General features: G+C 42.4%; 1 protein-coding gene across 1 annotated transcript in view; it reads right to left on the bottom strand.

The window, feature by feature from the left end:
• Positions 1-709: 709 nt before the first annotated feature.
• dhrs7cb (dehydrogenase/reductase (SDR family) member 7Cb) overlaps positions 710-23,188 on the bottom strand; it is a 41,040-nt gene continuing 18,561 nt past the window's right edge. Inside the window, exons 3-7 of the mRNA XM_078225348.1 lie at positions 9,245-9,357; positions 7,927-8,137; positions 5,514-5,606; positions 3,624-3,779; positions 710-1,847 (exon numbers count right to left, since the gene is read on the bottom strand). Coding sequence (XP_078081474.1) covers positions 1,639-1,847; positions 3,624-3,779; positions 5,514-5,606; positions 7,927-8,137; positions 9,245-9,357 — 782 coding nt within the window. The 3' untranslated portion in view covers positions 710-1,638. The remainder of the gene's footprint in view (positions 1,848-3,623; positions 3,780-5,513; positions 5,607-7,926; positions 8,138-9,244; positions 9,358-23,188) is intronic.

Genomic DNA, 23,188 nt, shown 5'->3' with positions numbered 1-23,188 from the left:
ATCTCAACTTCATCCATCTATCTTCATTCTTAATACACCCTTGCCAAACAAAAATCTATCAATTTCAGTTTTGAAATTTTCTATTGTCCTAGCCTCAATGGCCACCACGCTGGTCAATCAGTGCAGTGAGCTGGTAAGATTGCATGCGAGGCCAAAAATCCAGTGTGCGCCCGTTTGGTGTCACACACAATGTTCCCGGCCCTGTTTTGCCAGCAGGATTGGCTTTGCACCCAGGAAGGACACAAAGCCAATTTCCATAGGATTGACTGCATTTCAATCCTATTAGAACATCTGGGACGGCTGTTTCCGGCCTCCAGGACGCTTCCCCCAGCGGAGACTAGGCATGATGGCCAGGCCAGGAGAAATTGGAGGCCATTGAAGCTCTGGGTGGTTGGGGGCATAGCCAGGCATAACCTTGGCACCATAAATGTGCCAGGGCAGTGCCAGGAGTGCGTGGACTTAGTGGGTGTGGGGTCTGAGTGGGGTGGGACTATGGCCTGGGTTATGCATAATGACCGGGGGCCTTATGTGGGGGGGCTCTACAAAGGGGGCGCTCTACAAGGTGGGGGTTATTTTAATATCTCCCACTTTCTATGCCTTTTAGCTTTGACAAAGGGTCATCGAGACTCAAAACATCAGCTCTTTTCTTTCCTTACAGATGCTGTCAGACCTGCTGGGATTTTCCAGCATTTTTTCTTTTGGTTTCAAATTCCAGCATCCGCAGTAATTTGCTTTTATACATGAATTAGAAAACTAATCGATATATTTTTTGCCTCAATACTTCAGTCCTTTTCAGTGTTCACACTTTCTTTGTCTAACTTTCTTTTCCTGTATTTCAGTTGTCCTTCTCTGATCTGGAGGGCCAAATTATCCAGCCTAACTGCAAAGGCACAACATTAGTGCTCCTTTCCCAAATATTTTGAAGCTGTTGTATAAGGGTGATTTAATTGTTTCAATCTAAAACCCGTAAAATTGTTTGGATGCAGCTTGACTCTTATTGACGTTAAAGACCAAAAGTGATAAGTGCAAAGGTAGAACATATTAGGTTATTCAGCCTCTTGAACCTACTCTGCTGATCTGTGCCTCAATTCCATTTACCTGTCTTTGCTCCACAAACCCTAATATCCTTACTTAACTTAAATCTGTCTATCTCCTGCAAGCACCAATTATCGTGGCATTTACAGCCTCTTTAGGGGAAATGAATTACAGATTCCTACAACTTTTTGTGTCTCCTGATTTCGCTCCTGAATGACCATGCTTTTTTTAAGGTTATGTCACTCTTTTGATTCCCTAGGCCAAAAGTAATTGTTTATATGGATCTACCCTGTCAAATCGCTTTGACATTTTAAACACCTCTATCAGACATTCAAGAGAATGCAAGCCAAGTTTATGTGACCTGCCTCGATTTACACCGGTAAGCCTCTAAAGATGAAACAGATGATATAACTCTTCAGGATAGAAAGAGAAAGCAGAAGACAGGAAAGTGGAGTGATGTTCATGTAAGTAGCTTCTCAAAGCAGGCAAATTGGGAGAGATAAGTGGATCAGAAAGGAAACAATAAGCAGAAAAAAATGGAAGAGACAAATGGAAAGATGGAGCAGTAAAGATGTAGAGACAGTAACGTACAAGCAAAGAAGGTTATTGTTCTTCTTCTGCTATGGGTTGGTTTGATATTCCAGCAGCAACAATTGCAAAAAAGATCTCGGGGCAGAATGTTCTTAAATAAACAAATGCTTTGGGCACTGGGTTTCCGATCATCACTTCCTTGCTGCCTCTGTTCACTGTGTACAGCACTTCCTCTGCTACTTCCACTGGGTGAACACCATAGGCCCACTTCCTGAAAAAAACTAAATAGCAAAAAACAATGAAAGAGAGAACACAATTAAGATTTCTCCCAAACACATTTCCTTGGATGTACCCCTGCTTCTTCTATGATTATTTGTGGATTATTGTCTTTCAACCATGATTTCATTTGTCTATCCTTATCAGATTTAAAATCACATGTCACAATTCGAAGGAAAGCAAGGGATGTCCTGGCCAATATTCTTGGTCAACACTGTTGGCTCAAAGAAACACATGGTTGTTTTTTTTAATGATATGAATTAGCAATTAGCAATTACTGTACGCTAAGGTCTGCTTAGCATAACAGTTATGTAAATAATATATGTAAATAATGTGTCATTTACTATCAACATCCTGGAGGTTACTATTGACCAGAAACTGAACTGGACCAGCCTTATAAATGTTGTGCCTACAAGAGCAGTTGAGAGGTGGGAATTCTATGGAGTGTAACCCCACCTCCTGACTAACCAAAGTCTGTCCACTATCTACAATGCACAAGTCAGAGGTATAATCCACTTGCCTGGATGAGTGCAGCTCCAACAGCTCTCAAGAAGCTTGACACCATTAAAACAGCCTATTTGATTGCCACTCTTCCACCAGATTAAACATTCATCTCCTCCACCGCCGATGCACAATGGCAGCAGTGTGTACCATCTACAAGATGCAATGCAGCATCTCACCAAGGCTCCTTTGGCAGTACATTCCAAACTCTATCATCTAGAACAGTGATGGGCAACTTAGGCTAGTGAGTGGGCTGCCTGAGTGGCCCTCCTTCATCTCAGTGAGCCGCAAGATTCAAATCAGGCTTGTTCACTAACTATGATCCTTGAATAAGATTAAATACATTTAATACATGCTGAATATTTCATAAGTTATAGAAAATGCTTAATCATTCATATATTAATAGAAATGTCATCAAATTCAATTATTAAAAACAAGAAATATTTACGCTTGATTGGAAGCAGAGGGAGCGCACGGCTCTGACAGCCAATGCTGTGTGCAATCAGCACGCACCTCACTTCATGTGCCTTGCTTTACATGCCTATCACTTCAGTTATATCTGTGGGGAAAAAGCTAGGTGGATGGAAACCAGCGGAATTTTGCAACTCTGTGCAGGGCAAGTCAACAAAATGTCTCGTGAGCCGCATGTGGCTTCTGGTCCAGAGGTTGCCAGGCTGCAGGTTGCCCATCACTGACCTAGAAGAAGAAAGACAGCAGATGCATAGGAACACCATATGGACTGCAGCAGTTCAACAAGCCAGCTCACCACCACCTTCTCAAGTGCATTTAAGAATGGACGTTAAATGCTCGTCTAGCCAGTGATGCACACATCCCATAAAAGATTTTTTTTAAAGTTAAAACTGATATCAAGGAATAGAATGATAAGGATTTCTTTATACAGTGCAAGTTGGTTCTGAGTTAATGAATCTCACATCAATCCTAGGTCTCAGTTCCTTGGCTCGAACACAGAATTGTTTGAAAATCAGTGAGAGGACAAAGATAGGCTCCTTTTGTGTTGCTGATATTGAAGATGAACCCAAGGAATTGACCACTACTTTCATGAAATTCCAAGAGCAGGTTTGAAACTCAGTTTATATCAATCATCATTCTGCAAAGGCAACAATTCCCACCAAAAATAAATTGGTTTCAATCACCCAAAGACACACACTTGGGAGTTGCAAGATATGTATCAATTAAGAAATGCTCATACAGACAGCTTTTTTTTTTCAAGAGCCTTAGGGCCTTGTTTAAAATTAATGATTAAAGATGCTGATACTTACATTTCCAAATGGATGCCTCCCAATTCCCAGCCTCCGGCATTTGGTGATAGGAGCGAATGAATGTCGGGCTCACGGTGCTCACAGTGATCCCAAATTCTGCAACTTCAGCCCTCAGGCAATCAAAAAAGGCTTGTATTGCATGTTTAGAAGCAGCATCTACATGGGAAAAAATACATAGTAAGAATATAAATTTGTAGTTCATTATATATTTTTTGTGGAAGTGAAACATCCTGCCATGAATGGCAACTACTTTTTCTCTTATCAAAGTTAGAGATTGCTTATTCCCCCACTTGAATAATGAATTGGAATGCACTGCCGAAAAAGCAGTGGAATCAGTTTCAAAAGTAAGTTTCAAAGGGAATTGGATATATACTTGAAAAGGAAATATTTACAGGGCCTATGGAGTAAGAGGAAAGGGAGTGTGACTAAGAAGATAGTTGTTTCAGCAGCACAGTAGGTTGAAGGGCCCCCTTCTGGGCTGTACGATTCTATGATATCACGAGTGGAAAAGAACATGATGCCATTTTGAGCTTCCACTGTTCTATGTCAGCTATGAAGTTTAATCCTAATTTCAGAACAGAAAATATGTCAGTTTCTAATTACTATTTCCACATGAATCACCTTTACATTCATCCTGAGTGAGGTTACAAATGTTCATTAACGTTTACTGAAATGTGGGAAGTTTTGTGCTCAGGTGACTAGAACATACCAGGATTGTAATTTTTTTTTTACTCCATCCTTAAAGTTATAGAGCCAATGCTCAGAATGGACTGGGCAAGCCCAAATCCATTCCATGCTTGTTCCAAAAACCAAATTCAAATTGCAATTGAATCCAATTCACGGTCCCCGCAAGAGAGACAAACAAGATCCAAGCTGACAAGATAAGGCATTGCACCCCATCATGGGCTTGAACCGACACTTGATCTTAGCCAAAAAGCTAAAAGGAGTTGTGATTACCAAAGCTCGCAATATCTATCTGGTTAAATCTTTCCTCTGGACTGTAGACCTTGACCTTCCATAATCTTTCCTCACCACTCTTTACACTCGGTATTGTTTTTGTTGCTTTCCTCAGCACTTCCTAAAACGTTTGTGTGGTTTGTTTTGTTACATTCACTGGAAATGGTTGTAAGGATGTTGCATGTGACAGGTTTTGAACCTCAAGAACCCACAATATGCAATTGGTGAAGAAATTATAGAGTGGAGGTTTTGAATTTATATTAACAGGATTATCCCTGCCCTTGTTGATTCCCTTATCTGTTTACTCAATTTACATGACCATATTTAAAATCTAACCTAAGTTGAATTCCATGTTTTGGGGACATCCAGTTAAAGAAACAGAGGGACATGGTCTTTTTCTTGTTTAAACATTGAAAATTAATCATTTTGGCATGGGAAATTGTAATGGAACCTAAATGACAGTGAACTGAATCAGAGGGTTTATGGCACTTGTTTACCTGTGGGAGTCTGAGACTTGAAAGCCATAAATTTCAAATTTCCAATGGTATTCATTCCCTCTTCAAAGTTAAGAAAATAATAGGTATACATTCCTGATGTGTCTTACTGTATAGGTTTGCAAAACACTGCTTTATTTGGAAAGTATTAGTGTGATACCATGTAATGCTGAAACGATTACTCTACTAACATGCTATTGTTTAATTATTTTATTAGATCTGATCTTTGCAAAATAAACAAGGGGGTTAATTGTTGTCTGGTCAGCAACTTTGAAGATTGGAAAATGTTTCAGGCTGGAAATTAGAAGCATGGGTCAGAAACACCCAACACTCTAAGACTGTTTCACACTTAATAATGAAGTGTGACATCTGCATGCACTGATATACCCTTTTTTAGTATAATAGTAGACATATCGATCACAGCATGTGTAAAACTTACAGGCTGCACGAAATGGGAGTCCTAATTTCCCCTGGACGCTGTTGACTAACACAATTTGACCACTATGTCTGGAGATCATCGATGGAAGAAGTTCTGTGAAGAGGAAGAAAACTTTGTATTGCCAACTGTAAAAGCCTGTATTGAAATTATTGCAAGCTCTTGCATTTCCCTTTGATATTGTGTGCTGATTAATGTTTAAACATTGAACTAAATCACTTTGAATTGACTTCCTGAGAGCAGTCATTTAATTACCCCACTTATTTTCTCATGCAGTAAACGACCATCTTGACCTAATCTTGCAGGTTGTAGTAGACCCCTGCTGTTAATTTTGTCATTTTTACCTTAAAAATGTCAACTAGAGTAAGTCATTCTATGATTTTCCATATCCATGTGATCAACTTCTATAGCCTGAAATTCAGATTTCCAGCATCTGCAGTATTTTAACATATGAACATAAGAAATAGGAACAAGAGTAGGCCACACAGCAATATGAGCTTGCTCCATCATTTATTTTGATCCTGGCTGATTTCTACCTGAACTCTACATTCCTGCGCTATCTGTATTCCAGGTGTGGTCTCAACAAGAGACAATGTAATTGCAGTAAGACTTATTTATTTCCGTACTCCAATTGTTTTGTAATAAAGGCGAACATACCATTTGATTTCCTCATTGCTATACCTGCATGTTACAGACTGCCAATTCTTCTGATTAGCTACATTTCTCAATCTTTCACTTTTTAACAAATACTTGACTTTTTTATATTTCCTATCAAGGCGGATAACACTTCATTTCCTGACACTATATTCCATTTGCCACATTTTTACCAATCACTCGTCTATCTATACTCTTTTGCAACCTCTGTGTTTTCCTACTAACTTTCCCACCTTGCTCTGTATAATCAGAAAACATGGCTACTCAAATCCCTCACCTAAGTCATTGATATAGGTTGTAAATAGCTGTAACACCACACTACCAGAAAGACATGAAAGCTTTGGAGAGAGTGCAAAGAAGGTTCACCAGGATGTTGCTTGGTCTCGAGGGCGTTGGCTATGAGGAGAGGTGAATAAACTAGGATTGTTCTCACTGGAAAGATGGAGGCTGAGGGGAAACCTGATAGAGGTTGACAAAATTATGAGAGGCATAGACAGGGCAGATAGTCAGAGACTTTTCCCATGGGTGGAAGTGTCAATTACAAGGGGCACAGGTTCAAGGTAAGAGAGGAAAAGTTTAAGGGAGATGTGCGGGGGAATTTTTTCACGCAGAGAGTGGTGGGTGCCTGGAATTCACTGCCAAAGACGGTGGTGGAAGCAGGCACATTAACAACAATTAAAAGGCATCTGGATGGGTGCACGAATAGGGAGGGAATAGAGGGATATGGACGGAGTAAGGGCAGAAGGGTTTTTTTTGTTTAGTTAGGGCATCATGATCGGTACAGGCTTGGAGAGCCAAAGGGCCTGTTCCTGTGCTGTACTTTTCTTTGTTCTTTGCTCTCTTTGTTTACTGAATGGCAGAGCAGTTTGCTGGGCCATATGGCCTAATCATAGAATCCCTACAGTGCAGAAGGAGGTCATTTGGCCCTTCAAGTCTGACTCTCGACAGAGTAAGTATCTTATCCAGGCCCTCGACCCCACACATTCACCATGGCTAATCTGTGTAATTTACACATCTTGGGACACTAAGGGTCAATTTAGCATAGCCAATACACCTAACCTGCACATCTTTGGATTGTGGGAGGAAATAGGAAAACCCAGAGGAAACCCATGCAGACACAGGGAGAATGTGCTAACTCCACACAGGCAGTTGCCCAAGGCTGGAATCGAACCTGGGTCCCTGATGCTGTCATATTTATCAACCCTGGTCACATTTCTTATGAGCCTTTATTGTTGTAATGATGATTATCTTCTAGGGTTAACCTCGTTTCTGATATCCCAGGTAAATTTCTTTCTGTCTCAAAGGCCTAAGGTTTGGGTGCCTTATTTCTAATGTGTCTCGCAGTCATGCGAGTATACCAATTGTCAATTTACCTCCTCTACTAGCCCTCGGTCTCTGCATGTTACCAGGAACTGGTTCCAATATTACTCTCTCAACTACCATGTCCATGCTCAACTGTTGACTATCACCCATTGTCATCAGGTTTATTAGGTAACCTCTCTGTAATTCATCTTGCCATCAAGTTGAAATGAGTCTCAAAAATCACCTCAATAGTCCATGCATTTCTCATAGTTCCTTTCTCATAATCCTTTATTGCTGCACCTTGTTTTGATTACAAGTCCCTTTACTCCTGAATATAGTGTCAGTTTATTTAAAAGTTAAGTTTGCTACCAAGTCCACAACTTTAAAGTAATTCTTTTATCATGTTACAAAATCTATCTTGTGTCATCTTATTGACAGTAAGCATTAGGCTATTGGTTACCTTTAGTCAGGGAAATTGGTCCAAAGTAGTTTGCATCCATTATCTTCTTGTCCATTTCTAAGGTGACATTGAGAGCACCTCCTTTAACTTTCAGACTGCTGTTGTTAATTAGCACATCCACACACCCATAGGATTCCAGGATTTCCTTAGCCACCTCAGGAACATTCCCTGTATCACTGAGGTCCAAAAGCACAAGCTTCGGACTGAATGTCTACAAACAAAAAGACATCAACAAATCCTCATATATCCAGATCCTCTTCTCTTCAATCACAATGGATTGAATGGAAAAATGTCATAAAATACCAAACGCATGAGTTGATTTCATTCCATGTTAGAGCTTTGTCAGAATGGGTAAATTACTACCCAGTCAGCTGCTGTATGGTAAATCTAGTTACATCTGGAAAATATATATTTTATTGCCTTTTTAAACGTTTGTTTTTCTCCTTCAATTATCCAATTACCGGTCTTTCCTTATTCCCATACTGGTAGAAATACTAACTGGGGAACCACACAAACCCGCCACCTCCACCACTAGAACAACATGGACTGCAGGAGAGTGGGAACACTATCACCTCTAAATTCCCCTCCATTTATTCTGACCTGGATATTTATCACCATTCCTACATTGCCGATGTTTCAGAATCATGAAACTCCCCATTCAACAGCATTTTGTGATTACCGCCACCAAACAGATTCCAGCAGTATGAGAAGAATGCTCTGCACCACCTTCTGTAGGAATGAGCTGTTGTTGCTAGTGACACCAATATCCTGAGATTTATTCTCTTTTAAATTAATAACACACATGCAGATTGGCACCTGATACAAATAATACACCTAGGAATGTAGTAATTAATCTAAAATTGGGATGTTCAAGACAGTCCAATTTTTGGATGTCTTCTAATGCCATGTAAATTATATTCTTTAGATTACCTGTTTCGTTTTTCCTGTCACTGTTATAGATATCCTATCCGAGACTAACAAAGCGTGCCTTCAAAGAGCAGTCTAAATCATATCAGCCACCAGTTTGAACAGTGCTCCTGGTTGGAAAGTCCATATTTACCTAGCATAGCTAGGTAAATAGACCCGTCTTTTCTTTCAGTCTTCTACAGATTTGTGGTTTAATGTCACCACTTCTGTTTATATTTGCATACATTTACAAAGTAACCAGTTACACAATCACAATATCAAATGCAATAGTCACTGCACTTGATGAAGACGGAAGTGACAGGGGAAAATTGTATTATTTTTCAACACCATTTCATAAGTTTAAAGTTGATGCTGAAAATATCAAAGAGATATTTCTAAAAACAATACTCACACGACTAGGGTCAGCAACATCAATTAGGGCCTGGTGCAGGGCTTCTAACTTTTCCCAGTCGTTGCCACACAAGACTACTCGCCCTCCTCCACTGTGAAACACTCTGGAACTTTCTGGTGGGCATTAAATTAAGCATTAATTTATGTTAAATTGAAATACACTTGAACTCCATTTCAGTTTTTTCAATCCAATGGAAAGATGCATTTACTGCAATGTAAATTTAAGTTTAGGGCTTTGGTTCGTATTTTATTCCAAGGCTGTGTCACCCACTTCATTTTTTAAGGGACATAGATTGGCCCCTGTATGATGGAATTGTCCACTGACATGTGAAGAATAGCCACTTGGGAGAAGTACATGTGGAAACTATCCGATCTCTGAATTACATAGGAATTCAAACATGGAAACGGGCCAATTTTTCAGTGTTTTTTCCCTCCATGATCAGTAGACCTAATCCCATGTAGTGTCAACTTGGATCACTTCATAACACTCTCATCTCAAGTCAGAAAAATGTCATAATCCAGAGACTTGCACAAAGTGCTAGATTTCACAAAAAAACAGAAGGTCTAGCCGCCGGGAAGGAAAGCAGGACTGGTCCCATGAAGGTACGGCAGCAGGATTGCTTGGGAGGGTGGAGGGGGGGTGGGAATTAGGTGTGGTTTTACCAGCAGCAACCAATTTTTAAAAAACACCACTGGGACTGCTGTCCAATTGAGGACGGTGATCCACAGGGTTAGCATTGCTGCCTCAGCACCAGGGACCTGGATTCAATTCCCAGTTTGGGTCAGTGTCTGTGCAGAGCTTACACATTCTCCCTGTGTCCGCATGGGCTTCCTCCGGATGCTCCTGTTTCCTCCCACAGTTTGAAAGAAGTGCTGGTTAAGTGCATTGGCCATGCTAAATTCTCCCTCAGTGTACCCAAACAGGTGCTGGAATGTGGCAACTAGGGAATTTTCACAGTAACTTCATTCCAGTATTAATGTAAGCCTACTTGTGACACTAATAAATAAACTTTATTCAAAAAAACCTCTCAGAGCTACCAGCCCAATCAGAGGGTCAGCAACTTAGAATGCTGGAAAGTGCTATCGATAGAGGTAGCCACTGCTGAGGTTGAAGGGAGAAGAGGTTGCCTCCATATTAAGGCACCTTCAGGCCAGTAAGAATATTTATTTACATGTTGGGACCAGGCAGGCAGGGGTGAACCCTCCAGCCGCAGGGGCCAGCCATTGTCTCCGGTGGTGATGAGGGTTGGGCGAGAGGGTGTGGGGTGGGGAGGGGCCTCTGTTGGCCATGGAGTGACCATAAAGGAAAGCTGCATTCTCTCCTGTCCCACACTCCCAACTCCCCTGTTATCAGGAAGCCACTGGGAGAACCACTATGGTTTATTTGACTTTCTACACGTCTGGCTGGGAATAGTGCTGATGCTTTGATTGGATTTGATTAGATTTGATTTATTATTCTCACGTGTATTAGCATACAGTGAAAAGCATTGTTTTTGAGTGCTATACAGACAAAGCATACCGTTCATAGAGAAGGAAACTAGACAGTGCAGAATGTAGTGTTACAGTCATAGCTAGGGTGTAGAGAAAGATCAACTTAATACAAGGTAGGTCCATTCAAAAGGCTGAAGACAGCAGGGAAGAAGCTGTTCTTGACTCAGTTGGTACGTGACCTCAGACTTTAGTATCTTTTTCCCGACGGAAGAAGGTGGAAGAGAGAATATCCTTAATTATGCTGGCTGCTTTGCCGAGGCAGCGGGAAGTGTAGACAGAGTCAATGGATGGGAGGCTGGTTTGAGTGATGGACTGGGCTTCATTCATGATCTTTTGTAGTTTCTTGCGGTCTTGGGCAGAGCAGGAGCCATACCAAACTGTGATACAACCTGAAAGAATGCTTTCTATGGTGCATCTGTAAAAGTTGGTGAGAGTTGTAGCTGACATGCCAAATTTCCTTAGTCTTCTGAGAAAGTAGAGGCGTTGGTGGGCTTTCTTAACTATCGTGTCGGCATTGGGGGGACCCAAGACAGGTTGTTGGTGATCTAGACACCTAAAAACTTGAAGCTCTCGTCCTTTTCTACTTCGTCCTCTGGTAAAATCCCAGCGTCCATTATAAAATAGCAGTTAATTGGAATCATTGGTCACCCACCTCCTGCCAGCAGGTAACCAAAGCACTGCCATTCCCACTTCTGGGACTATCCCAAGGTGGTAGAAAGACATCAAGCATTCTAACATCATTTGCCACCATATTACATGTCCTCCCACCTCATCTCGATGTGACTGGTAAAATTCAGCCCAGATTTACAGCACAGCAACAAGCTATATGGCCCAACTGGTCTATGCAGGTGTATGTTCTCCAAACAAGTGTGCTCCCAACTCTTCACCTATCAGTTTATCCAATTATTTTTGCCCTTGGGTGCTTATCCAGCTTTCTCTCAAATGCATCTATGCTATTCGTCTCAACTAACAAATAAATTTGGATTATGAAAGCTGGTCTCAGTAATGGTGGCCATCACATCTATCATTGCTTGGTGTAAATGTCCATCTGGTTCACTCGAGAGTCCTTTAGGGAAGGAAACCTATATCCAGTCTGGCCTATATGTGACTCCAGACTAACAACAATGTGAAATTGATTCTGAACTGCTCTCCGAAATGTCCTAGCAAACAACACAGTCCAAAAACAATTTGGAATGGGCAATAAATGCCAGCGATGCCCACATCTCATGAAAAAGTACAGTAAAAGATACTACTCCAAGTCCAGAACCAATTTCTTATTAATTTCCTATTGGGTTTATTAATAACTACATTATATTTATGGCCTCTACTTTTGCTCTACTCCCTACCCCCTCTCCTCCCCACCCCGCCCAAAACAGTGGAAACATCTTCTTCACATCTACCCAACCAAACTTTTTCATAATCATAAAGACCATTCCCAGAATAACCAGTAAAACTTGGAAAATGACTGGTGTTGGTCTGAACTGGTTGTGTATATCTTAAGACACCAGTTCAGACCAGTTCCAGTTATTTTCTCACTCCTCAACCTTCTCTTTTCTAGAGATTAGAGCCCCACCCTGATCAGCCTTTCTTGGTAAGTATATCCTCTCAGCTCTGTTATCACCCAGGGGAATCATTTTCCACTTTTCTCCATTGCTTTTGTATTCTTTTTATGATATGGAAACTAGAAGAACCATGTAAAGTTTTTAAGCACACTTGAACACACAATCTAGGCCAATGCTTCAGTGCAGTACTAGGGAGAGTGCTGCACTGTGGAAAATGCCGCCCTACAATTCAAGAACAAATGGGGGGGGTTAGTATGTGTGTGTCTCAGGTACCCTAACCCTTTATCCCCCTTTCTTTTAATCACTTATCCATTCTACTCGGAAATGTTGAATGTGTAAAAAGTCTCTGCTTCAATTATTACTCCTACTGGTGTATATCACAATCTCACAACCATCTGGTAAATAGATTGCTTCAGCACTATATCAATTGCATTTGCTCTTGTATCTATTACCCTCTGATTCAGACCATTCAATCCAAACCATGAAAACAAAGAAAGATGCTCATGTACAACAGAATTTACAGTAAATTTACTTCACTGGTTAAACAGGACTTCTGTATCCTTCATTCACAGAATGTCACAGGTTAATTGCCAAGAACAGGAAGGGAAGACTTCATGCCTAAATATAGGCCTTTACAACTGCCCTAGAGGCATTTTGATCAGCCCTATATATAGCTTTAAACCATTTATGCTGATGAAAGATTGTGTAGCAGACTCTCATATCAACTACCAGTGGCATTGGTCATATCATTTCCAAGGGCATTTTCCCATTTTTGTTTAGCATGGTGTGTGTATGGGAACAGGCTTTCATTAAACGAACCACTGATGTATCAGGAAACTGAAGAAATTTTTTCTTCTGGGTCAAACTGTTCAATTTCTGAAATGAATACCGGGATTTTCCACTCCGGGATCAGGAGACAGTCTAACATCAATTCAACTGACATGCTTGCAGTCAGGCAAGTGAAGCAATTATGCTTGCTTAAGCAACATTGACTCCTCAAAGTGGCAATGATTGCTCCCCCCGTGCCAAACTTCAAAATCAACAATCTTAAAGAACAGGAGAACTATTGGGTGACTTGACAAGTTTGAACACCCCTTTGAAGTGGCCATGAGATGATCTTATTGAAACATATAGGATTCTTGAGGGGTTTGACAGGGTAAATGCTGAGAAGATGTTTCCCCACATGGGAGAGTCTAGATTTAGAGGGCATAGTCTCAGAATAAAGGGATGCCAATTTAAGATTGCGATGAGAAGGAATTTCTTCTCTCAGAATGTTTTTGGAACTCCTTGCCACCTGGTGCTGCGAAGGCATGGTCATTGGGCAGAATTTTTCCGGTTCACCCCATCCATCAATGGGCGGAGCGAGCTGGTAAAATCACACGAGAGCTGAGAAATCAGGATCGTGCCTGATTTCTCGGCTCTCGCGATCTTACTGGAACCGGATTTCCGGCGAGGTCAGCCCCTCCCCCGTTTCTGGCGAGAGGCTGAAGAACTTATTTAAGTATAATATAATGCTGATTTATATGTGTGCAGTGAGCCTAGTGCTCAATCGTCCGGGCTCACTTGCTTTTATGGCCTCGCCAGGAGAGGTTCTCTCCAGCGAGGAAAACACCTGCTCCCCATGAATAGGGAACAGCTATGTTAGCCTCGCTGCTAGAACCGGAGGCCATTGAGGACCCCAAGGAGGCCAAGGGCAAGGGCCTGTGCGCATGGCCTGGAAGGGCATGGCATATAGGGGTGGGGTCTGGAAGGGCGGGGGCGCTGGGCACCCTGCATCAGATCGGGGGGGTGGGGGGGCCGCTGCACACTCTGCAGTTGCATTTGGTGGGGGAGGGGGGGGCGCGATCAGTCTGGGCGGTGGACGGGACAGCGGGGACTACATTTTCAGGCAGTGTGTGGTTGTCTGTCATGACTCAAAACATTGGCTCTATTCTCGCTCCATAAATGCAGTCAGATCTGCTAATTTTTTTCCAGCTTTTTCTGTTTTTGTGTCATAGCATAGCAACACTGCTGAGAGACAGCAGGAGCATGGAGTTTCAGAGTACATGAGCCTTCTGCAAGCATCATCACCTGTTCCCTTCAATACCACATCTTCACCTGTAAAGAATGCAGATGAGATAGGAGGGCAATGCCACCTCAACGGTGCAGAGCCAACACAGTACATCCCGTGACCCTGAGATGCTTGGGTACAAGGTTTTTGCAGCATCTACACTTTACAGTAACTGATGACTGATCTGGAGAGTGACATTAAAATGGGACACTCATTGTGGTCAGAAGCTAACAAACTGCACAGAAGAGAGACCCAGGATACTGACAATTGCGATTAGTGTGTGCAGGGACCAAGGTTTCATAACTAATTGACATTAACACAGCTCAAGGAGACATGAAATGATTGGGAGTGTATTTGCATTCGTGAACATTATGCACAAGTTTTTAACACCTGTGCAGCTCCGTCTTCTTCACTTTCCTTATCCTGTCCTGGTACTCCCCCAACATCTGTAGTAAAGATGGAGATAGCCTGCTGATTGCTACACCCTGTTGTCGGTAATGACTTTGGCGGGCGTGCTGGAGGGCCGAGATCTGGGCAGCCCTGGCCTGTTCTTGGAGTCCTGCTGTAGGCCAGTTGCACATCCTCGGCCTACGGAGCTGGAGCTGATGGGGTAACAGGAGGGGATTTGGATCAGCCGGATACTACCCAGAGTCACCTGGGTAGATGACCCCAGGGTGTCGAGCTGCTGGTCTTCCTCCCTATAGTGCTTGAGGGACACTGATAGGCCCTTGAGGAGAGGCAGCGACAATGAGATCAAAATGCCTTCCCCCTCCCCACCCCCTCTCTCAAATTGACACTGATGGAAGCAACCAATGGCTACAGCAATGGAGTGTAGCTCCTGCAGCAGTACAGGGCCAATGTCATGAACCAAGGTTTCCACAGCAGCTGCTAACCTGATGGTGTTGATTTCACTGCATTGGCATGTCAGCGCTATCACCTCAGACTGAAGGCGGACGAACTCCTCCATTGTACATTGCAATCTGGCAAGTGCAGCTGACATACCTCAACTGATGCTGAATCTCCACCAACTGATTGAAGACCGAGTCTGGGGGCTTGTCATCTGACTCGGACTCAGCAGACTCCTGGCCTCCAGTGCCAGCAACCTGGGATGTCCCTCCCTCTGCCTGCTGTGGATCAGACAGCGCACTGTGTTCACCAGATTTTGACCCCGGCACCAGTTTAAAACTAGGTCCCACCAAGGTGTGTGTCTCTGCATTGGTGAAGGGTGTGGGTGAGCTCTGTGACAGGTCTTCAATGTGGCTCCCCTCAGATTCCTCATCTGAGGTCTCGGGGGCTGGAGTCAGTGGCCTGACACATGCCTGACCTTGGCTGCTTTCTAGAGGGGTCTGCAAAAGAACAGAGAAATAGAATAGAATCCCTACAGTGCAGAAGGAGGCCATTCGGCCCATTGAGTCTGCACCGACAACAATCCTCCCCAGGCCCTATCCCCGTAACCCCACATATTTATCTCGCTAATCCCTCTAACAAATGCATCCGAGGACACTAAGGAGCAATTTAGCATGGCCAATGCACCTAATCCGCACATCTTTGGACTGTGGGAGGAAACCGGAGCACCCGGAGGAAACCCACGAAAACACGGGAAGGGCGTGCAAACTCCACACAGATAGTGATCCAAGCCGGGAATCGAATCCGGGTCCCTGGAGCTGTGAGGCAGCAGTGCTAACCACTGTGCCACTATGCTGCCCATAATTAGTACATGGCAGGGGACTGAGAAACAGGAGACATCACTCACAGTATGGTTCTCTGATGGGTGCTATAGTGCAGGATCCTCATTTGATTGAGCGTTGTTAAACCTTACCGTCAGTGCAGGCATGGATCACATCCTCGCTAGTCAGTTGAATGGTTCTATTCTCAAAGTCAGAACAGACCTTGATCTCAGCAACTGCTCTGCTGGTATGGGATCTCCTTTTTATTGTGAGCCAACTTGTCCTGCATGATGGCAGATAGAGGCAGTGTGAGGAAGTCACGTACAAGTGTAGATGACAAGGATTCCTGACATGTGTGGGTGGTGAGTGGAGCCCTGGACAAGATAAGGATGCAAGTCCCAGAAGAGATGAGGCCAGATGGAGATGTGAGGTGGTGTGAGAATGAGTGGTGACATCCCTTGAGGTGGCTGTGAGCAAGATTCTTGTGAATGGGTGATGAGTTTGTGAGTGTGAGATTTGAGAATGATGGGATGGGTGACTTATCCTGGCAGAATGGAAGAGATCATTCACCTTCTTCTTGCATTGGGTGGCTGACCTCTTTTGAAGTTCATTGGCACTGACCACCTCTGCCACCACCTCCCAAGCTGGATTGGTCAACGTGCTTTCAATCCTGCATCCAGAGTCCAGGGCAGGGGTAGAGGACATCCAAGCGGGCTCCACTGCATCCAACAGGCGCTCCAGTGAGGTGTCACAAAACTTGGGTGCTGCATGCTTCCTCACTTCGGGTGCCTTTTGTTTTCTGCAGCTTTCTCAAGCTGATAAGAGCGTGAACACTGTTCAGGGGCACCCATTAAATATGGCACCCAGACTTAAAGAGCTCTTGAGTCATGGAGGGGTGAGCGAATCAGAGGCTGGCCGCCAACAATGCGGAATGATCTCTGCCAATTACTGATTACTTTAGCTGGGAGTGCACAATACGGCACAAAACAAAATGCCATTTTGGTCGGCGGGTGTGACACCGATTTTTGTACCCATTGACCAACTTTGCCGGAAAATCCCGGCCAAATGCTGTAGTAATCTGACCAACTTTGACACTGCTCATTCGATGTGTACTGTCTGACACAGTCCTTTCGTAAAAAAAAAAGTCTGTCCTGTTTATTTGTAAAAACTACTAAGGGACTGGATGGTGAAGTGTTCTACATACTGTGCTCCTGTCTCTCGACTTGGATTTGAATCTAGCTTAGACTAAAGTTTATTCCGTCTGTTCATGGGAATAATTCTAGGTGAAATGACTTGTGGTAGTCTCATTTTTTTAGATAGCATAAGCCTATATATCAGCAGTAGCATTGATTAGCATTTTTCACCATTTCATAGCTTCTTGTCTTTGGTCTGCAAATTTTATATGATTTTTAATTTGTCTACATTTTGAATGGAATTTCACGCACACACAAAAATATAAGTGGTAGTGAAAGGAATTGGATACTGCAAAGGCTATGGGCCCTGACATTCTGGCAATAGTACTAAAGACTTGTGCTCCTGACTAGATGCTCCCTTAGCCAAGATCTTCTAGGACAGCTACAAAACTGGGTATCTACCCAGCAATGTGGAAAATTGCCAAAGTAAGTCCTGTGCACAAAATGCAGGATAAATCCAATACAGCTAATTACCACCATTCCTCAATCATCAGCAGTGTGGTGGAAGATGTTATAGACTGTACCATCAAGCAGCACTTGCACGCAATTGCCTGCTTATTAATGCTCAGTTTGGATTCCACAAGGGTCACTCAGCTCCTGACCTCATTACAGCCTTAGCCAAGCATGAACAAAAGAACATAATTGAAGAGGTTTAGTGAGAGTGACTGCCACATTTCATTCAGTCTGACATCAAGAAGACCGAGCAAAACTGGAGTCAATGGGAATCAGGGAGAAAACTCTCCACTAGTTGGAGTCATACCAGGCACAAAGGAAGATGGTTGTGGTTGTTGGAAGTCAATCATCTCAATTTCAGGACATTGCTACAGGAGTTCCTCAGGATAGCGTCCTAGACCCAACCATCTTCAAATGCTTTGGAGACCTTCCCTCAGTCATGAGGTTGGAGGTGGGGATGTTCGCTGATTACCTCCAACCTGAAAGGTACAATAGCAGGTCTCTCAGCTAATCAAGCAGTCGGCCATCATCTCTCAACTCCTTAAAGCCTGTTGTATTTTAAAAACATCCAACCATCACCAGCCAAACAACCTAGATACAGAAACTGTATTGTGCTGCACCCTCATTCACGTTCAAGGATTTTCGTACTGCTGTCTCCAACCAAGAAATTACCTGAACTGAACTCTGACACAAAGGAATCACACTCTGGACTTTGAATTTCTGAACACTAGAAATCACAAGAACTATTATTTGTTTCTGTGGTTCTTTTACTGTTATCAATAGTTGTAAAAACTCCCTCTTTTTTATCCCACTTACTGTACATGTGTGTGTGTTTGAGGTTGTGAACAAACACCTCCGGTTTTGAATGTGAAATAAACTAACCTTCTAAGTTAATCATAAAGATAATTTTCTTGCATGTTACTTAGAAAATTGGACCGCACAAACTGAGGATTTAGGGGAAAATGCCATAGCCTACTTTTGAAACATTCAAAACACTTCTGCTTACAAACAGATGGTGAGAGAATGAAGAAGGATAGTCTGCCTCACTCCTGACCATAACAAGTATAGTGACACCACTAATCCCAGCCAGAATGGAGGTGATTAGTAACTCCCCCGTCAATTACTCCTGTAAGTACAATACTGTAGTGACTGTGATTGATTGTACAACCGAGTTCTGTTTGTAAAGACTCTTTTTAAATAGACCCTGAAAGTAGAGTGTTGTTTCATAAAAAATCCACTGTTTGACATAGGAACTCCTGGTTGTAAATTGCATCCCATATCCAAATCCCTGGCTGAGACAGTATTGTCAATAGATATTCAGAAGGTATCAATGGGCAGAGATATCTAGCTGATCAAAATTCGGTTACAAACTTCCTTTGTCCTGAAACATCTCAGCTGCGCTCCCAAGACAAGGCCACTTCCATACAAGATACATTATAATGCCATATTTAGGAGAGCCTTTGTTTTTTAATCTGTCCAAGGCCAAGGGAAAGCTAGAACAAAGTTGGGAGTGATTCTTGGTAAAGCACCATTATTGATAAGGAAGAACAGTTAATTGACAGATAAATGTGGATTCTTGTAGCTGGGATGAAAAAGAAACAATTTAAAAGAGGTCTCAGAATTAAGTGAGACCTCCCCTTCCCTGAAGCTTGTGCACTGTAGCATGTGAAATAGAGCCATTATGGCACAGGAAGAGGTTATTTGGCCCAACAAGTCCATGTCAGCATCTCCAGTGAACTCACAAGGTTTTGCCATCAATGTATGCTTAATTGTATGTATAATTATTATCAAGAATAGTTATTACTATGCTTAATACTTTACGTACATCAATAAATACTTCTGAACTTTCTTATTTTGAGGAAAAACTTAGAGAATTATATGTAAGAATACCCATCCTCTAGTAGTGGTTCGCACTGTTTCTCATGGCTCCGGGGACCTGGGTTCATTTCCAGACTTGGGTTACTGCCTGTGTGGAGTTTGCACATTTTCCCCATATCTACGTGGGTTTCCTCCGGGTGCTCCAGTTTCCACCCATAGTCCAAAGATGTGCAGGTTAGGTGGATTGGCCATGCTAAATTGCCCCTTAGTGTCCCAAGATGCGTGGGTTAAATGGATTAGCCATAGTAAATATGTGGGGTTATGGGGAGAGGGCCTGTAGACACGCTGTCAGAGAGTCAGTGCAGGCTCGATGGACCGAATGGCCTCCTTCTGCACTGTAGGGATTCTATGATGAACTTCAACTTCAGTGGAAATATGATTCAACAGGTCTTGTTAATCGAGTCACTGTTCTTTTACAGGCAAACACAACAGCCAATTTACACACAGCAAGGATCCAATCAACAGCAAGTGATCTGATGACCAGTTAATTCATTCTTGTATCAAATATTGCCCTAGGATCTATTTCATACACCCAAATGGGCAGTTTAATAGCCCTCCTCCAATCTTGTACTGAACAGGCTGCGCAGATATTGTGCTCAAACTCTAGAGGAAACTGCAAAGAGATGAAACTGCAACCATAACAATTTGAAGGGCAAGTTAAGACTGACAAAATCCCTTTCTCTTTAGTTTTGATAAATGTTGCAAGTGAAGCAGAACTTGTAACTTGAACATGTTCACCCTTTTGTACTTTTTCTCTACCACCAGCAGAAGACGCTGGCTCCTGCTGACATCCAGGAACAAATTGAATAAAGTGCATGCGCAAATTCAACCTGGAAAGTGTAGCATGGTAGCCATTTCAAAGAGTGGGAAAATTGTCTATGGTGTACTGGCAGATAGTTATCCTTCAATCAACATCACAAAAGAGAAAACACAGATTATCTGGTCATTATCACATTGTTGTTTACGGGATCTTGTTGTGTGCGAACTGGCTGTGACTACATTTCACAAATACCTCACTGGCTATAAAGTGCTTTGGGAAGTACTGAGAACGTGAGAAGTGCAGTACGAATGAAAAATGTTCTTCTTTGCCAAAAAAAGGCTATGAACAATTAAAGAGGTAGGAGATAACATAAAACTAAAAGAAAACTCATACAAGGTCCCACATGGCACATCATTCAGCAAATTGAAAGCTCTTGCAATCCAAGGGAAAATGGCATGTTTGAATCCAGAATTGACTCAGTGACAGTTTATGGTCGACAGGTGCTTTTCTAGCTGGAAGGCCAATTCCAGTGGAATTTTGTGGGGTCAGTACTCATTTTCAGTGGCATGAAATTTTCAGATGAAATTAAAATTGGCCATGTGGTTGATAGTGATGAAGAAAGCTGTTATCTGATGGAAGCTATCAATGGACTGGTAAGGTGGCAAATGGAATTCAATCAGAAGAAGTGTAAGGTAAGATATTTGGAGTGGAAAACAAGGCAAGGGAATATGCAATAAATAGTACAATTCTAAAAAGTGTAGAGACATAGAAGGATGATAGAGTGCATTTCAACAGATCCCTGAAGATAGGACAGGTATATTTTACGCTCTAACGAGTGTTGATTGGCATCAGGGACCTCCACCCTCACCAAGTCCCACCATAGAGTGCTGCCGGCCAATCAGATTGGCCAACAGCTCTCCAGATCCTCCAGCAACAGCGGTGCAGTGGCTGGAAGAGGAACTGCACCAATCAGCCTGAGCTAAGTCTTAGGAACCAGAGACCCAAAAGTGGGTCCCAGGGTAGGGAAATGAGGCGGGCGGGGAGTTTGTATGGAAGGCCTGGGAGGAGGGGTGGATGGTGGTACATGTGGGGGCTGGGGGAAATTGGGGGCTCAAGGGATAGGTCAGGATGAGGGAGGGAAATCTGGAGGTCATTGGACTCTAAGAGGGGTATGCCCCTATCAGAAGGGGGCACCCCACCCAAAATCCAACTTTCCTTAGTTATGGGTTTCCTCCATGGTGCTATAATCCACCTCCCTACTTAAAAATTGAGGCTGGTGTGAAACGGCCCTTATGTGGCCATTAATGGGCCACCTATAGACCGTAATTGGGGCAAGGACATGCTTCCTGCCCAAGGTCTTGCCCGCTCCAGTGTAAAATCACTGTGGGGTCAGGGCAAGTGGGAACCTGGGGGGGGAGATCCGTCTGAGCAATTTCACGCTCACCCCCACCTCAGAACCAGCTAGGAGGCGGAGAGGAACATAAAATTCTGGCCTATGTTTCTAAAATTCAAAAAATACCACATATCCTGGTGAACAGGAAAGATACGAAGAACGACAAATACTGACAAAGCAGGTTGTAAGAGCAACACAAATAGAGTATAAAAAGAAATTTGGGAGGGATATCAAAATTATTAAAACAAATTTACAATTATACTTGGAAACAGAGAGTAGTCAGCAGCAATATGAGCCTCTTGAAAATTGATAATGGCGATATTGTCAATAAAATAAATGGACATGTTGAATAATTATTTTACATTTGTAATTACAGTAGAGAAAGAGGCCAACATGTTGGAAATTCCAGGGAAAGTCATATTGAATAAGGCACAGAGACATGCCAAAGTTAACGTTAGCACTATTGAACAAGATAATAGTAATAACGAATGACCAATCTACAAGATCAGATAGTTTCTATCCCAGGATTTTAAAGGAAGTAGGATAGAATATTGTAAATGTCCTAACTATAATCTTCCAAAGTGCTCTCAATTAAGGAACATTTCCTTTGGATTTGTAAAAGGCACTTGCCATTCCGCAATTTAAGGAAGGAAAACCAGTGAATTATAGACCAGCTAGCTAAACATTTGTCAGGAAATTACTGAAATCTATAATTAAGTATAGGATGATTAAGTATAGGACATCTTGATGATTTTCAGCTGGTCAGAGAAAGCCAATGTGAATTTGTAATGGGTAGATCATGCCTAACTGATTGAATTTCCTGAGGGTGCAACTAAGGTAGTGGACAGAGGAATGTCCACAGCCATTATTTATACGGACTTCCAGAAGGCATTTGATAAAGTTCCTCATGAGAAGCTGTTAGCTAAAGTTAAAGTTCATGAAATTGAAGGCAAATTATTGACCCAATTGGAAAATTGGTTGAGTGGCAGGAGGCAGAAAGTAGAGATAATGGGCAGGCAGTCTAATTGGCAGGATGTTATTCGTGGTGTCCTACAAAACTCGGTGCTGGGATCTCAACTGTTTACCACATTTAGTAACGAATTAGATGATGGAATAGATGGACATAAATTCAAATTTGCTAATGACACAGAGATGGAAACATAAAATTGCGAAGAGAATGAGAAAGTGTTAAATTAAACTAGGGTTGCATTCCCTAGAATTTAGAAAGTTAAGGGGTGATCTGATCAAAGTTTCCAGAATATTAAGAGCAACAGGAGAGGTGGAAAGAAACTATTTCCACTGGTTGGAGAGTCTCGGACTAAGGACTAAAAATTAAAACCAGACCTTTCAGATGTGAAGTTAGGAAAAACCTCTGCACAAAAGGTAGAAGTTCAGAACTTTCTTCCACAAACAACCATTGATGTAAATTGTAAATTTTAAATCTGAAATTAATAGATTTGTGTTAATTAAATGTTTGTTATATGTGAAAAAGATGGGC

Source organism: Mustelus asterias, chromosome 12 (assembly GCF_964213995.1).
Source record: "Mustelus asterias chromosome 12, sMusAst1.hap1.1, whole genome shotgun sequence".
NCBI lineage: Eukaryota > Metazoa > Chordata > Chondrichthyes > Carcharhiniformes > Triakidae > Mustelus > Mustelus asterias.
Note: the sequence above shows the minus strand (reverse complement) of the source record. Positions and strands in the feature narration are given on the sequence as shown.